General features: G+C 44.7%; 1 protein-coding gene and 1 long non-coding RNA gene across 4 annotated transcripts in view; both read left to right on the top strand.

Moving 5' to 3' along the window:
• Positions 1-15,799, top strand: part of LOC136378559 (uncharacterized) — a 510,347-nt gene that overhangs the window by 191,589 nt on the left and 302,959 nt on the right. The window lies entirely within an intron of this gene.
• The window catches only part of SPHKAP (SPHK1 interactor, AKAP domain containing), a 121,741-nt gene continuing 121,348 nt past the window's right edge, over positions 15,407-15,799 (top strand). For all 3 annotated transcript variants that reach the window (XM_066345645.1, XM_066345646.1, XM_066345644.1), the window contains exon 1: positions 15,407-15,702. In XM_066345645.1, coding sequence (XP_066201742.1) covers positions 15,675-15,702 — 28 coding nt within the window. In that variant the 5' untranslated portion in view covers positions 15,407-15,674. The remainder of the gene's footprint in view (positions 15,703-15,799) is intronic.

Genomic DNA, 15,799 nt, shown 5'->3' with positions numbered 1-15,799 from the left:
AGAGAGAGACAGAGAGGAAGGAGAGGGGGAGGGGTGGAGAAGCAGATGGGCGCTTCTCCTGTGTGCCCTGGCCAGGAATTGAACCCTGGACTCCTGCACGCCAGGCCGACACTCTACCGCTGAGCCAACCGGCCAGGGCCATTTCTTATTTTTATATTTTAATTCCTCCCTAAATTGGTTGGTCTCCCTTTCCTTGTTGGTATTATTCCCCACTGGCGCAGACAGGCTTCTGGTTATTTGTAGGTCATGATCTGCCTCCTTAGAAAATGTGATCAGCAGCGGACAGAGGTCATAGAATACCTTGAGCAAGGACGTAGAAGCAGTCTGGTCAGGGTGCAGGTGATTATAAAACCGATGAAAAGTTTGGTGGATTTTTTTTATTACATTCACTGTCAAACAATGTCAGCAGTGAAATACTTCTCCCTGAAAAATTCTTTTGTATAATCCAACCCATAAACAATGGCCACGGTTACTGTTGAGTTTTAATAATACACACGTAAGCTTCAGGTGAGCACCTTAGCTTTCCCTTTAATAACTGCAGTATTCTGCATGGAAGCTCATTCTTTTCAGATGTGAAGTTTTAGATGAGGCTAATCAGATACAGATTTGCAAACATCCAGAATCAAACTTGAACGATGTACAATGATACACAATGTACAATGATACACAGCGATTCAAGATTGTTTCTTGTGAAGAATGTTATTGACTCTGCAACAATGAATCTAAGTAAACAGAATTTATATATAGAAAAAATCAAGTTCCAAAGAAGAATGCCAGGAGAAATGACAAAAGAGGATGGTGTTGTATTGTCAGGGATGTTGGAAAGACAATATTTGAATGCCTTCATCATTTTCACCAAGAACTAGTCACTTGTTCTAAATCAATGAATCAAGTAAAGCCATTTAGCCATTTACTTTGATTTTTGCAGAAGAAAGAAAATTTGGAAGTTTCTTCCAAGTATAACAAAAGTGTGTGATGAATTTTTGGTGAAGTTATATATTTTAGTAGAAATGTTTCAACTAGAGATAGATTGATTTGATTAATATCAAATAGAGATATTAATATTTAATTGCCTCTAGTATCAACTCTGAAGAAGTAAAGATCTAAATAGTATTGCAATTTCTGAAATGTACTGTGAAATAAAATTTTTATGAATTTGTGCCAAAATTATCTTTATGTTTAAGATATTTTTTTGGACCTGTTACTACATATGAAAGCAAAATTTTGTAATTAAAATGAATAACATACATTATCAATTAGATATGAGCATACCTATGCAAAGGACAATTTTAACAGTTACTGACAAATTTGGAGAAAACTAAGATTATAATGTTATTCATTACTGTGATAGACTAATATACTGGCATAGGTTTTTTTATTTTGTTTTTTTGATATAGTATTGCTATTGGATATTTGAAAGTTGCTAGGAGTATACATTTTAAAATTCCCCAACTCAAGTAAAAAAATAATTGTAACTATGCATGATGATGGATATTAACCAGAATTATTGTGGTGATCATTTTGCAATATATTCAAATATTGACTCATTATGTTGTACCCTCAAAACTAACATGTTAATCATACCCCAACAAAAGATAAATTTAAAAATAATTCATTACTTTTTTCTCTTTTATACCTTAATACTTATTTTATTTTTATTTCAAACTCCTTTTCATATTTTTAATGGCATAATTTTTATATAAAGTTCAATGAAAGAAAATTTTCATGGTCTGCATTTCTATTTTGTCATAATAATTTTTTTCAAGACTGTTACTGAAAATAATCTGTTCATGTACAGGATGGTATTAATAAGAGATCTGGTCCAAATGTCAACATGCCGGTTCTATCACAGACAAGAGTCTCTTCTTTTGTGAAACATAGCTCTTGCTCTTTTTTCTTCCATTGCTCTACTTCTCGTTCCTCCTGGAAGGAATGAGAAAGCGACCAAAGCAAAGGTCCAGACGTCATTGTCTGCTTCCCCATTCGGTCACTGGAGTGTGTTTGCTGCTCCACGCCCTCTGGGACACAAGTGTTCCGAGACTGGCTTTCCCGGGGGCTTCAGGACAGGGCTGCCCTGGGTAGCCCCTCGAGAGTTCTGTTCTACACAATTTCCAGATGTGGCTGATGTGATTTGGACCACTTCCTCATCTCAGCTTGTGTTGGGAAGTACACTCCACTGCCTTCTGTGCGGGGGTCTCTTCATGCTGGAAGGGACCAGCTGTGTTTCAATGTGTCCACGAAGCCTGAGGAAAACATGGGCCCCTGCGCTCCCAAACAGCCCGAGCAAAGGCAGCCTGAGGGTTGCCTGTTGCTCTCCCGCTTACAGAATTATCCAGAGCAGCAGCACGGGTCTTAACGTTCATGCACGCCCCAACTCCGGGCTGGGCCTCTGAGGCTCCTCCACACGCAGCGCTTTGCCCCACCGGGGCCCCTAATGCATGCAGAGGGGTCTCTGCAGCATGAGTGTCTATGGAGTGTAATCCTGGCCTCCCATTCTTGCTAATGATCCCAGCCTTGCTTGGTGTTTGTGGCTTTTGTTTTTGTTTTTGTCTGGTTGTTTTGTCCTTCAGGCTCATTCACTAGGCTGTTTGTTCTCCACTGGCGAGTCTAGTGGCTCGGCCCCTAAGGCAGCAAGGGTCTCAGAGTCGGTATGATCAGCTCGTGATGCCAGGGGTGAGCTCTTACATGCTTACAAGTAGCATGAGAGATTCTCTTTCTCTCTCTCTTTGGGATTAGCACTCATAGGATGCCCCTCACCCATGGGGACAAGAGTGTCAGTGACTGTCGGATTGGTGTGGACTCAGCAGACTCTTTGGCTTCTGAAGCAGGAAAGTAGACAGCTCCAGTTTCATACCCTCGGCTTCGCTGTGAAACAAAAGATAAGACCATCTCTCAAGGGCACAGGAGGAGACGCAAAGGGATGGACGACTTAAAGAGAATGGAGGAGTTTTGAAAAGCCTTTAAAAAAAAATGGATAAAGATTGGGAGAGAAAGCTAATATGGGAGAACACATCTTATTATATAAATTGTTGAGCGCCTATTACGTACCAAATACTACCCAAAGGGGAGGGGACCCCCGCTCAGGCTGGAGGTCCGGCAAAGGTGAACCACCATTGTCCGGCACCGTCACTGCCGACAGGCTGAGTGTTCATCGTTAGCTACAGGGAACTTCTAAGATTCACCCCCCCCCCCTCAAATTATCCCTAAACACTTCATTTTGAAATCGGAAAGGTAGAAAAGAGCACACTAAGAACAATAAAATAAAGATAAGAAATAAAATGAAGGGCTTGTTTTATACAGAATAACACAAGTATTCTTTTAATAGTAGTTTGTCTTCTTAGACATCTCTTATACACAAGTGTGTTTTGGTACTTATTTATGTATCTATATACATATATATGTTTATCTATCTATCTATCTATCTATCTATCTATCTGACTATATGTTTATTTATTTTATGTATGGTTTCCCTGTGTTGCATTTAAAAATTAAAGCTTTGAATTATGTTCTAAGAAGCCTATTCCATAGATTAAAAACATAAGTTTTATAGGTCTCAGGTAGATAACTGGCAGGAAAAGCTGTAATTTTTGAAGCGGCAGTGATCCGTTTGCACGCGGACTTTCCTCGCCGCCCCTGGCAGGGAGGCACGGAACACGGCAGCTCCTCTGCAGGGCAGCGCGGTAGCCTCTGCTATTTTTAGTCTCCTGATTCTCTTTTCAATTGCTCAGCGCACAGCGTGACACACCTCTGAGAATGATTCCTTGGTGGGCTTAGTATATTTTATAAAGGATCCAAAAATGTCCTTTTATTCTCATGCTTCCCCTGTGAGTTTTCTACACCCAACTTCAGAGTCAAGAACGACCGCTCGTGTCCTGTGAATGAACACGAGAGCCAATGTTTTCCTCTTCTGCTTCCTGTCAACAGCCAGTGCTGCCCGTTTTCAAAGAAGAAATATTTTATTTTCGCATGTGGGGAAGGAGACGCAGAACTTTCGTGTTGCTTTTCTTAAGTGACAAATGCTACTGTTACAGGAATGGTATTTGTTCCTGGATAGACTCCCTTTGCTCTGCAGGGAGAATTTTCCTTTGTGAGTCATCTAATATGACTCGCACATTGCTTGCAGTTGGCACCTCATGGAAAAGGCTGCAATTTCCATGTTCACAGAGCGATAATTTGCAGGGAGGTCAGCAGTTACGTTCTAAACCTCCTGCCGGTAGATAGACTTTCTTTTACGTTTGGCAGAAGTCACCCCAATTACCTACGGCTTCCCATTCTAAAATTGTCTGTTGTATCTGTCTCCAAATAGAAAAATATATAAAAACGAGAAAGCTCATCTTCCTCTAAGCAACAGGTAACCAGAGTTACCCAGCTGAAAGGGACACATTCTCTGATGGATAGTGTGTAGAACGATGAAGAAGTGAGAGAAAAAAAAAAAGGCTGTGGAAACAATAACCAGAATATGAGCCCAGAAAGAATAAAAAAGACTTCGGTTCCTAAGAGTGCTTAGCATATCATTGGTGCCCTGCCCTTCCACTAGAGCAGGAGTCCCCAAACTTTTTACACAGGGGGCCAGTTCACTGTCCCTCAGACCGTTGGAGGGCCGGACTATAAAAAAAAAAAACTATTAACAAATCCCTATGCACACTGCATATATCTTATTTTAAAGTAAAAAAAACAAAACGGGAACAAATACAATATTTAAAATAAAGAACAAGTAAATTTAAATCAACAAACTGACCAGTATTTCAATGGGAACTATGGGTTTGCTTTTGGCTAATGAGATGGTCAATGTGCTCCTCTCAATGACCACCAATGAAAGAGGTGCTTCTTCCAGAAGTGCGGCGGGGGCCAGATAAATGGCCTCAGGGGGCTGCATGCGGCCCGCGGGCCATAGTTTGGGGACCCCTGCACTAGAGTCTAGTACTAGACGACCTCATTCTGCCATCCATCACCGTGGGCTTGGCCGCAGGGGACCCAGTCAATGGGCATTGAAAGGGTGAGGCTGCATCTTGCCTATCATTGAGTCTGCCCCCCCACACCCATGCCTGCATGTGCTCCCAGAAACTTACACTCGAGGACTGAGGTCAAGGCCGAGGGGGCACAGTGGAAACACTGAAGATTAAAATCTGGTTTCGATGTTTCGCATCTGGATTTGGGAGGTGGTTAGATGAGTGCACACATTTGTCAATACTCATCACATTGTACCCTTTAAAGCAGTGCTTTATTATGTGTCTATTAGACCTCAGTAAAGATAAGTATAAAAGTGAAAAATGAACTTTTAGCTATAAAAATGACAGACTATGGAATCTGCTTGTTATACCATGCTACTTTGTACCATATTCATGATATGACCTATAATAATATAATTCTCTCTTCTGGTAATTAAAAAATTAATAGCATTTAAAACTAAACAGCAAACACTTGGTTCCAGTTTTGGCACCACTGTTGAAGTTAATTTCTGACTTTTTCTTTTCTCACTCCGAGTGGGAGTTATATTTATTTCATTGAGATCGCAAGGTGGTGGTTGTGAACATCACAAGAAACAGTGTGTTCAAAACAACTTTAGAAAGAGACTAATAAATGTTTAGCTTTACAGGTATAACCCACTTAATGATCTAATGAGATGAAAAGCCCTTTCTTATCTTGGACTAGATCCCATTCACTGTGTAACCTCCAGCAGCTATCATAACACAGTGAATATATGCTAGTGCTCAATAAGTATGTATTGATTGGCCCTGGCCAGTTGGCTCAGTGGTAGAGCGTCGGCCTGGCCTGCGGGGGACCCGGGTTCAATTCCCAGCCAGGGCACATAGGAGAAGCGCCCATTTGCTTCTCCACCCCCCCCCCTCCTTCCTCTCTGTCTCTCTCTTCCCCTCCCGCAGCCAAGGCTCCATTAGAGCAAAGATGGCCCGGGCGCTGGGGATGGCTCCTTGGCCCCTGCCCCAGGCGCTAGAGTGGCTCTGGTCGCGGCAGAATGACGCCCCGGAGGGGCAGAGCATCGCCCCCTGGTGGGCAGAGCTTCGCCCCTGGTGGGCATGCCAGGTGGATCCCGGTCCAGCGCATGCGGGAGTCTGTCTGACTGTCTCTCCCCGTTTCCAGCTTCAGAAAAATACAAAAAAAAAAAAAAAGTATGTGTTGATTAAATACATTAAAGAAGTGTTTATTGAGCACCAACTATTGCTAGAGACAATAGGTACCAAGGGAATATACACAGAAATCAAGATTCTACATGAAAAAAATAACACAAGTAAATAAGAAGGTAATTAGTTCTTTAAGATGAATGTCACTTGAACAACAAGGGCAAAAAGGATTAGCATGGAAAGAAACTGTAACTTCTTGGCTCTTGGGTAAGAATAAGAGCTTCAGAGGAAATAGGTAAGCATGCATTCTAGCAATGAGGATTTAGTTGTTCAAATTTAAAACTGATTGCAAAAACCAGAAAGGACCATTCATTCATTCTTAGTCAGTGATACATATCTTTCTCTCTCTCTCTCTCTCTCTCCACACATATACATGCAGAAAAATTTATTTCCTTTGTTTCTCTGAATAATTCTGAAAAACATATTCAGGAAAAAGCAAAGTTAACTGAAAAATTATTAGTAAATTATTGACTTAATAGGTGTATAATTCTCCTTGGTGTCATCAAAGCTCATATAAACACTGTCAGTTCTTTAAAATAAAATCTCTAGAAAAAGTTACCATTCAATTGCATTAAAAAAATAAATGTATATCCCCTTTTTAGGAACAAAAAGAAGAGAACTTTCTGGGAATCAGAGGGACAACCCTCTTGTGTTGTTCAAATACTAGGAACTCTGGCTAAAGAGTTAGAACCGACAGACTGGGATAATAAAGACACCAGCATTGCTAAAGTTCAGTTTAATGAGGACACTGTGTTGGGAGACTGGTCTTCTCCAGGCCACGAGAGAGGTCTCCAATAAGGAACCTGTGTGTAGGTCTGGAAGCCACAGAAGACTGCTCCGGCTCACTGTAACAAAACTCCAAGCCTCTATAGCTCCTCTGTTTAGTGGTTTGACACAAACTTTTCAGAGACTGGCAAAAGTGTTCTAAAATCATTCTAAATACGACACCCAGACCAATCACTCATTCTGTCCCCTTTCGGGGCAGCCCATTAGTAGAGCTGCCCATTCATGCCCGCCGGGATGTCCAGCACTGCAATGACTTTTTTTTAAACATCAGACAAGTTTGCTGGGTCTCTTCTATCTTTGAAAAGCTGATTCCTTTTTTCTCACTACCGATAATTTACCTGGACCCCTGTTTGGAAAATAAAAACAATGTGAAGGAAACCCTTGGTTACATCTGCAAGTGTGTAAAACTGTCTATTAAAGTTTGCATTACATCAATCAAACAGGGACTTTTTTTTATTACTTCTAGCTTCTTTCTTTTCAAACCAAGAAACATTCCTCTGACCAAGAAAAGGCCTGACGGCAGTGCCCATGACTAGCTGCGCCATGAGCAAAGCTTTCAGTGCGAAACACAAAGGTCTGTCTGCTGGTCCACTAACGGTGGCGTGCGGGGTAAAAAGTTGTATCACTGTTGGCTCAACAGACGGCCATCTGTGCGGGAAACGATTGTATGTTGGCCAGCAGGTTGGGGTCCTGAGACACATCCTATGCATGTTGTCCCAGATATTGGGAATATCTCAGATACCTACTGAAAACCTGAGACCGAGTTCAAGCTGAGAGGGGGGTGATTTGGTCTGGCTCCACCGGCCTTGTGGACGTGAACTTCCTACGTCTTCTTCTCCTTTCACCATGGGAGATGGTCCGAGGCTAAGGCAATTCTGTTGTCTTTGCCAGAAATGACTCTAAACCCAGGATCTGAGAGGTTGTTCTCTAAAGCAAAACTGAATTTTGATTTCGGAAATGAAAGTCACTCACCTATACTCTGGAGTTGACACTGGCCTTCAAGGTCCCAGTTAGGGACACGGGGCTTTCTGCTCGTCATGGGTGCCTCCGCACACCTTCAGTAAATGTAAAACCTCGGTTCGAATGTTCCCCAGTGAACGCTTAGACTAACAAGAGTTTCTGCTTGAGCAAATGAGAACGACTTCTCCAGACCTCTATTCCCATGGAACCCTACTATTCGGAGAGATTAACTCCTGCATTTTGTAAAGAATTTTGGCATAACTGGTCCGGAATGTTTTAAAGTGGTGATTTGCAAGCACTATTCACTTCAAGTCTCAACGAAATGAATGCTTACTGGCCACACAATAGTCTCCTGGGAGCACATATGCTTTGGCTAAACGTTCGTGAAACTGAAAGTTTCGCAAAATTAAATGCTTTTGCAAATGAGGCTGGAACTCTTTCAAGGACAGCGTTTTGGGGAAGGTTTTGCACACTTCCAGGTTTGAATTAACTGGGGAAATCTGCACAGACAGCTCCTAAGCTCACGCATTACATAAAGAAGAACACATTGCACTCTTTCCTCCCCTGCGGAGTCCGGGTTTGTGCGCAGCCACTTACGAATCTGAGTCAGCAATACATTTTTCTACCTTGACTGGCTGAGAATTAGGTTTTCACTCAGGGTTCCAATCTAAAGACTTGAACTATGTAATAGATAATATCTCGTTGATTACTTCTGAAGAAGAAATCATTTAGAGGGATTTGAGGGTAGTGACTATTGCACTGATTTGGGGGGAAGTAGGTAGAGGTGCTGAAGAACCAGTATTGTGCTAGCTATGTGGTCCCTGACACTCTTGTTGTCCCCAGGCCTCTTTCTAGTCCATTCTTCGTGTGCTGGATAGCCCCTTGTGTCACAGAAATGCCTGTAAACTCTTTGAGACCATGCTCATGCCACTGGCCACTTCGCTATGCAGTTCAGCATCATGAAAATAGCATTAGGCTTAAAGTGGAAGAACTTATTTTCTTATCCCTGCCACTAACTGGGTGCCAGACACTGTGTAGCTCGTCTAACCAACTGCTCCGATACTCCACGTTCTCATTCATTCATTTGTTCACCCATTGATTAACAAATATTCTTTGCATGTCTACCCCAAGCCAGGTACAGCACCCGTTATTAACGATAAGCTGGCCTCCAACAAGACCATCATCCATTTCTTCCCTCCTCTATGCTTAATCTTTTTCCCATTGTGGGGTGGAATGAATTTCACCTCCCGTTGATTCTCTGTAGGTTCTGAAACCTGCTTGACCAGAAAAACACAATGGAATTGATACAGTGCCATATCCCAGGCCCAGGCTTTAAAAAGACTGGAGGCTTCTACTTCTTGGAAGGCCAGTTTGTAGAATCCTAACGCTGCCATGTAAGAACTGCAGCTCTCCGGAGCTGCCAGCCACGAGGACTCTCACAGCTAGCCGGGCAGAGAAGCAGTGGGAACGAGGCCAGACGAATGCCTTTTACAAAGCCTTTTACAGACCTCGTCTTTTTACACAGACGACACTCTGGAAAAAGGAAACTTCTTGGGAATGGTGACATCCGTACTGTCAGGGGTTAGGGATGGGAGGAAGGTCTGATGACAAAGGTATGACAGGTATGACGTTAAGGAATTTGGAGGGGGAAAGATGAGGGAGCTATCCTGCATCCTGACTGAGGTGGTGGCGACCTGACTCGATGCATTGGTCAAACCCCACGGACCTGTACACGCACAAAAGAAAGTGACTTTTCTTCAAGCAAATGAAAAAACAATAATAAATATAATAATAGACCTAAAACAAACAAACGAAACAACAAACTATAATCAGAATCCCTTTATTTCTCGCCGCCACCACCGTAGACCGGACGGTTGCTTTCCCTCGGGCTCCCGCATCACAGCCGGAATGACCCTTTGCGCATGTGAGGCAGATTTCATGCCTCTGCTCACCCTTCTCCACAGACACCCCGTTTCGTTCAGAATAAAACCCGAAGTCCTTCAAGTGGCCTGCAAGGGCCTTTACGATGTGCTCCCCCCCTCCTCCATAGATGCCCCGGGGCTACTGCCCTCCAGCTACACTGCCCTTCTACGGACCCACCTCAAACACACACACTCCGGCTGTGGGGCCTCGTCTCCGGCTGGCCTCACCCCCACCCTCTGGAACATTCTTCCAGAATGCTCACTCTCGCCCAGGCTCTCCTCAACCCTCACCGTCTCAGGAAGGCTGACCGGCAACACTTACTTACTGCTGCTGGAAGGGGCCCTTACCCGATACTTCCAATTCCCCCGCCAACATTTCTTTTTAGCTCATTAAACTAATTCGCTTACAGGTTCCCCCACTGCTCAAGTGTAGAGTGTTTCTGTGGAACTTTTCATAAGCCGATATGGCGTAAAGAAAGCAATTGCCATTAAGTTATACAGAAAAAATTTGAGCGCTTGTAGACCCCCAAAATAACCTACCGAATCATACCAAATAGCACCTGCCCTGTGGTGGCGCAGTGGATAAAGCAAGCATTGACCTGGGACGCTGAGGTCGCCGGTTCGAAACCCTGGGCTTGCCTGGTCAAGGCACATATGGGAGTTGATGCTCCCTGTTCCTCTCCCCATCTCTCTCTCTCTCTCTCTCTCTCTTTCTGCTTTCTCTAAAATGGACAAATTAAAAATAAAAGAAGTTTAAAAAAAAGATGATACCAAATAACACGTAAAACTGAAGCCAACACTAATTGATGATAAAAGCAGGAATGACACAATAAATACACGCCGAGCTCTGTACACTCAACCATGCACTCCAGCAGCCGGCTTTCCACTGTCTCCACTCCCAGGACGCTGACGGGAAGGGGCGACAGGGCTGCGAGCAGAACCCGCAGCAGCCTCAGCAGTTCTCAGCGTCCTCCCTCTCTGCTGGCGAACAGTAGGCGCGGCGGATGCCGGCCAGTTCTGTCCCAGCACAATCGAGACCCTTAATAACGCCCAGCTGTACACCAAGCTTATCACCCCGGGAGCTTTCTTGGGCTTTTCTGAGACCTTAGGAACACGTCTTGCTAACAGACGCACGCACGAAATCAATCGGGGTAAAGCACAGATGGTCGGTCCCAGACACACTTCCCAGCTGCGGCAGCTTGATGCTGCAATGCTGAGCGTTCAGTTCCCTTGGGGCACGCTAGTAAAAGTCAAGTGGCTTGATATGAACGTTCAGAAAGCGGGAGAGGCCTTTATTTCTACAGGTGTTATTGCCTGCGTATCCTCCTTCTAGAAGGTAAGGAGCAGGAGGACAAGATATTTGTAGGGTTTATTTACTGATATAACCCAAGTACCTGCAAAGAGGGTCTGCCCTCGCATAGGAGCTTCATAAATATTTGTGGAGTAAATGCATTAATTAGAAGCTGTGAAAGTCGATGAAGTTTGCTGGGACCGTTTGGGATGGACCAAGGAAACCCTTAACGATCTGCTCAAAGCACAGTTGTGTTTGCTCTAGATGACCTGGCACTGTCACCAGCAGTCATAACCTCCATTGGCAAGATGGGAGACACTTCTAGGCTCAGCTCTGTATCTAACTTAAGAAATTTTAAGCAAGTCAATGGCCCCCTAGATCGGTTTTCTTTTCTTTAAAATAAGGTGTTTGGGGAAAAACAAACTTTCCCAGAGCTGTTGTAGACTAAGGAGAGTTTCATACAGACTTTGCACATTTGAATCACCTCAGAAATTTCTATAAAGTGCTCACATCTGGGCACCATCTCTAAAGATTTTAATTAATTAGACTTTGTGGGGCTTAAGCATTGATACATAGCCAGAAATGAGACCCACTGACCCAAAGATCATGATACAACCGTGTTCAAGAGCAGCCGCCCATGGGTGAACGTTAGTGTGTCCAGGAAGGTATTTACCGTTGAAGTTGAATGTGGATGACATTAGGTGGAGAGCGTGGCAGGCTGTCTTGTTGAGTTGCTCAGCACCACCAACACTGCTGCAGACACCGGGGAGGCTGCACGGACAAGCACGGCCAGAGCTGGGCTTGTGGAGGCTTCTCCCTGTTTGCTGTTGCCTTGGAATATACTGACTTGATTCCCAAACTCCCAAAGCTATTGAATAAACCTCACACCTCACCTGCTCCCCTTCTATACCAATCCTTAAAGCTAGGCAGGCTGCTCATTCATGCCACTCCAGGTGAACCTGGGTCATGTCCACGCACTTTTAGGAGCTGCGTAGATTTGGTGCAGTAAGTATCCTTTCAAATGTGATGGCTATCGTTGAATCTTGAATCTGAAACTTCAGAATCCTCCCCTTCTAGCTCCTCAGGCTGGTTCTGGAAATCAAAACCAAAATAAATGATTTCTGACTGTGTTTTGAAGCCGTATTAAAATAACAGCACCTGGAGCCCTCCCACACCCTCAGGAGCTCAAATTCTGATGGCTACCATCCAGGACCATCTGCTTGATGACACCTCCCTCTTCCTGCTCTTGTAATTGCTAGCAGCCTACATTTCGGAGAGCAGAGCCACAAGCACCAGAAGTGAGAACCCTGGTAAAGCTAAGAAGTTGGAAAGGCAAATTTCAGTCAAAGGAATGTTTTGGAAGCTTCTATGGTGCCATATTCTCCAGTTTTTTAAATATAAATTTCCCCACTGTTTATTTTAACATGATGCACAAAAAGTAACAAATATCCCCCATCCTTGCTGTGGAATCAGATGGTTTAGTTGTTTTGACAGGTGCAGTGATCACTGTAATTGCAAAACACAAAAAATGTTCTACTTTGTTTTGTAACCTAAAACTCTGAGTCTCGGTAATCAGGAAAGTAGGAAAGTTGTAGGACTTTGAGTGCACTGGTATTTTCCTTGTATCTTTAACAATCACCCATCACGGCCTTCTAAGGCAAGGGCATAGGTGGCCTCTGTCATTGCCAATGCCACAAGATTTTGTTGTACCTTCTCTATAGATTTCCAGGGTCTCACATGCCCCAGAAATTCACCCTCCCTGCAGAATGAAATAATTTCATCTGTAAGGGAGTAAGTACCTTGTACCTCCCCAGTGCTATGCTGCTGCTGCCAGAGAACAGGTATATTGGTAACGGTGCTCATTTTGTCTACCTCCTGCCTGGTCAGAGAAATGCCACTGTCCCCAACCCCTACCCACTCATTCCACAACCCAGCCATCCCATAGGCGCACTAATCATGCCTCGGTACTTCTCCTGGCCTTTTGCTGGAACGGGACAGCTACAGCCATAAGCACAGCAGGAGTGCCTGCTCTCATCATGAGCATTTCCTGAATTGGGGGTTGCCCTACCAGCTGGGGTTGCTGCTGCTGCATTTTTGCTTTTTTTGTTTTGTTTTAGGGGTTGGACAGCACAGGGATTTTTGTCTCTCTTGCTGTCAATCACACAGCATCCTCCTTCGCCCTCTCATCACTTCCCCAGGGATTCCACCTGTTTGCTTCCCAACCAGGCCTTGTCACAGTCACTCAGATCTTAGTCTGTGGCACCTGATGTCCTCCTAGCTTTCCAAAATGGCACTATCATCCTGCTCTCCCGCCTTGTCTGCTAGTTCCAGATGTAGCACAGTCCTTCTAACTGCAGGTCTTCTTCCAACCCAACCTTAAGCCTCTAGCAGGACATTGGTGACCTGTCGAACCACCCACAGCAGAGGCCAGCCCACTGCGTCAGCCACTCACTCCCTTTCTTTGTCACAGCATGCTCTGCACAGGTCCCCACACAAGCAAATTAGAGCAGCTGACAGTGGTCAGGGAGTCCCCACACTCATGCAGGGGTCCACAGCATTTAACACATTTAACGTGAGGACCACCCCTCCCCATCCAGAGGTCCATGGCCACCTCTGGCTCTGCCCTCAGCTGCCTCTTTCCCAAGGCCATTTCTTCAATCTCCTGGCTGGCAAGCCAATTGTTGGGCGAAACCCTTGGGAGCTTCCTAATGAAATCTGAAACACCTCCCAGCCCCCAAGTGCCCCCCCCCACATACACATACACAGAAGACAATGAAAGACTCAAGAAAGAGGCAGACCACTGCAGGTTGGTAGGTAGTAGACATAATAAACAAGGGAACTTACATCGGAAGCTTGTCTTGTATGACCACAAGATGAGTAGATCTCTGCTCTCGCTCGCCGCAATCTTAAACATTTGCATTGAGGCTTTAAGAGAAATCAGTCATGGACTGAATCCAGATGTTCTCATCAACAGCTTACTGTCTCAAGGCTGTGTCTTTAGGACAACTGGTCATGTGGAACGGGCAAGCAGAAGGCACACTCCAAGCACAGGGGCTGGGGCGAGAAGCTTCCCATTGACCCAGAGTGATTTTTACATTACACATTTCCACCAGCAATGGATGAAGGATGAGAAAACTCACTTTCTCTGCATCTTCACCAGCACTTTGTCTTGCCGTTATTTTTTATTTTAGTCATGCTGATAGGTATGTAGTGAAATATCAGTGTGGTCTCAATTGGCATTTTTCTAGGAGGTTGAACATCTTTTTTGCATGCTTAACTGTCATCTGTAAATCCTCTTGAGTGAAATTTCAGTTTGTGTTCTTTGCCCAAGCGTTCATTAGATTGTTTTTTACAGTTGATTTTTGACAGGCTTTAAAATATATTAGTCTTTTGTCAGATATAGGACAGGCAATTTTTTTCTTCCAGTGCATAGCTTGTCTTTGAATCCACCTAACAGGGTCTTTCTTGTAGCAAAAGTTTATAAATTAAACCAAGTCCAATTTATCAAATTTTATTTTATGAATCGTGGCTTTGTTGTCAAGGCCAAGAAGTTTTGCGTAGCTCTGGGTCCCAAAGATCTGCTCCTAACTTTTGTAGTATAAGTGTGATCGTTTTATTATATTTTACATTTTGGCATGAGGTTTGGTCAAGGTCCATTAAAAAAATGTTTTCTAATGAAAAAAAAATTGTTTTCAAGGATCAGGGTGAACAACAGCACAACTCATCTCTAACAGTCATGGCTACTATCTGTCTTTCTTCCTAAAATAACCCCTTTTTTGCTCAAGGTGGTACTATAGCAGGCACTGTGGGGGTCTCTGTGACAGTCCTTGTTTCCAGGGCCTGGGTGCTGGGCTCTAAAGGATACCCCTGTTTTTGGTTTTGGGGTCTCTATGTGCACACAGGCTTTTAACAAGCAAAGATGAGGGAGTCACAATTAAGCAAAATGAGTCATGTAAAGAATTGTGAGACTCAAACCCGGTCAAGTCTAGGTAAAGGGAAAGGAGTTGGGGCCTCCAAGAAGATTCATTGTTACCTGGCAGAAAACAAATGTCAAATCCAGAGAGGTGGCCAAAGGGGTGCTGAGAGCGACCAGTGGGGATATGGACCTCGCCAGGCGTAAAGCGTGAGTCTGGGAAAGGGGTGAACAACTTTAGGGCTCAGACTGTTATATCAGAGAGAGAGAGAGAGAGAGAGAGGAGGGGACAGGACAGGGCGGGGAGAGAGAAATTCTGTTGGAGTCACTTCTGCTGGGCACCGGGAGCCTCAGGGAAAGCGCAGAAGGAGCTAGTGACAAGTGACACGGGGAAAGCGCGAGCGGGGCAGAAGGGTTTGAGCCTTGGCCAAGCCTTCTCGCCGTATTAGAAGGGTCGACAGGGAGGGACCTTCCAGCGACCGCAGCGCGCAGCGCTCCCCGCCCGCTAGGAGCGTATCTCCGACAGCCCGCGGCGGTCCCAGCCCGCGCGCCTCTCCCGCGCGCGTCCCTGTCTGGCTCCAGGAGCCGGGTCCCCGCGCCGCAGCTTCCGGTCCGTCTCCTGTACTTGGCGCTTTTCTCCTCTGCGCGCCCATCGACAATGGATGGCAACTCCCTGCTCTCGGCACCAAGGTGAGACCCGCTTTTCCCTTTGCTCAACCCAGTGCCCCGCCAAGTCCGTTTTCCGCTCCTGGTCGCTCAGGAACTTGCCCTGGGGGCGCCTGGGTCC

The sequence above is a fragment of the Saccopteryx leptura genome, chromosome 7 (assembly GCF_036850995.1).
Source record: "Saccopteryx leptura isolate mSacLep1 chromosome 7, mSacLep1_pri_phased_curated, whole genome shotgun sequence".
NCBI classification, from domain to species: Eukaryota; Metazoa; Chordata; class Mammalia; order Chiroptera; family Emballonuridae; genus Saccopteryx; species Saccopteryx leptura.
Note: the sequence above shows the minus strand (reverse complement) of the source record. Positions and strands in the feature narration are given on the sequence as shown.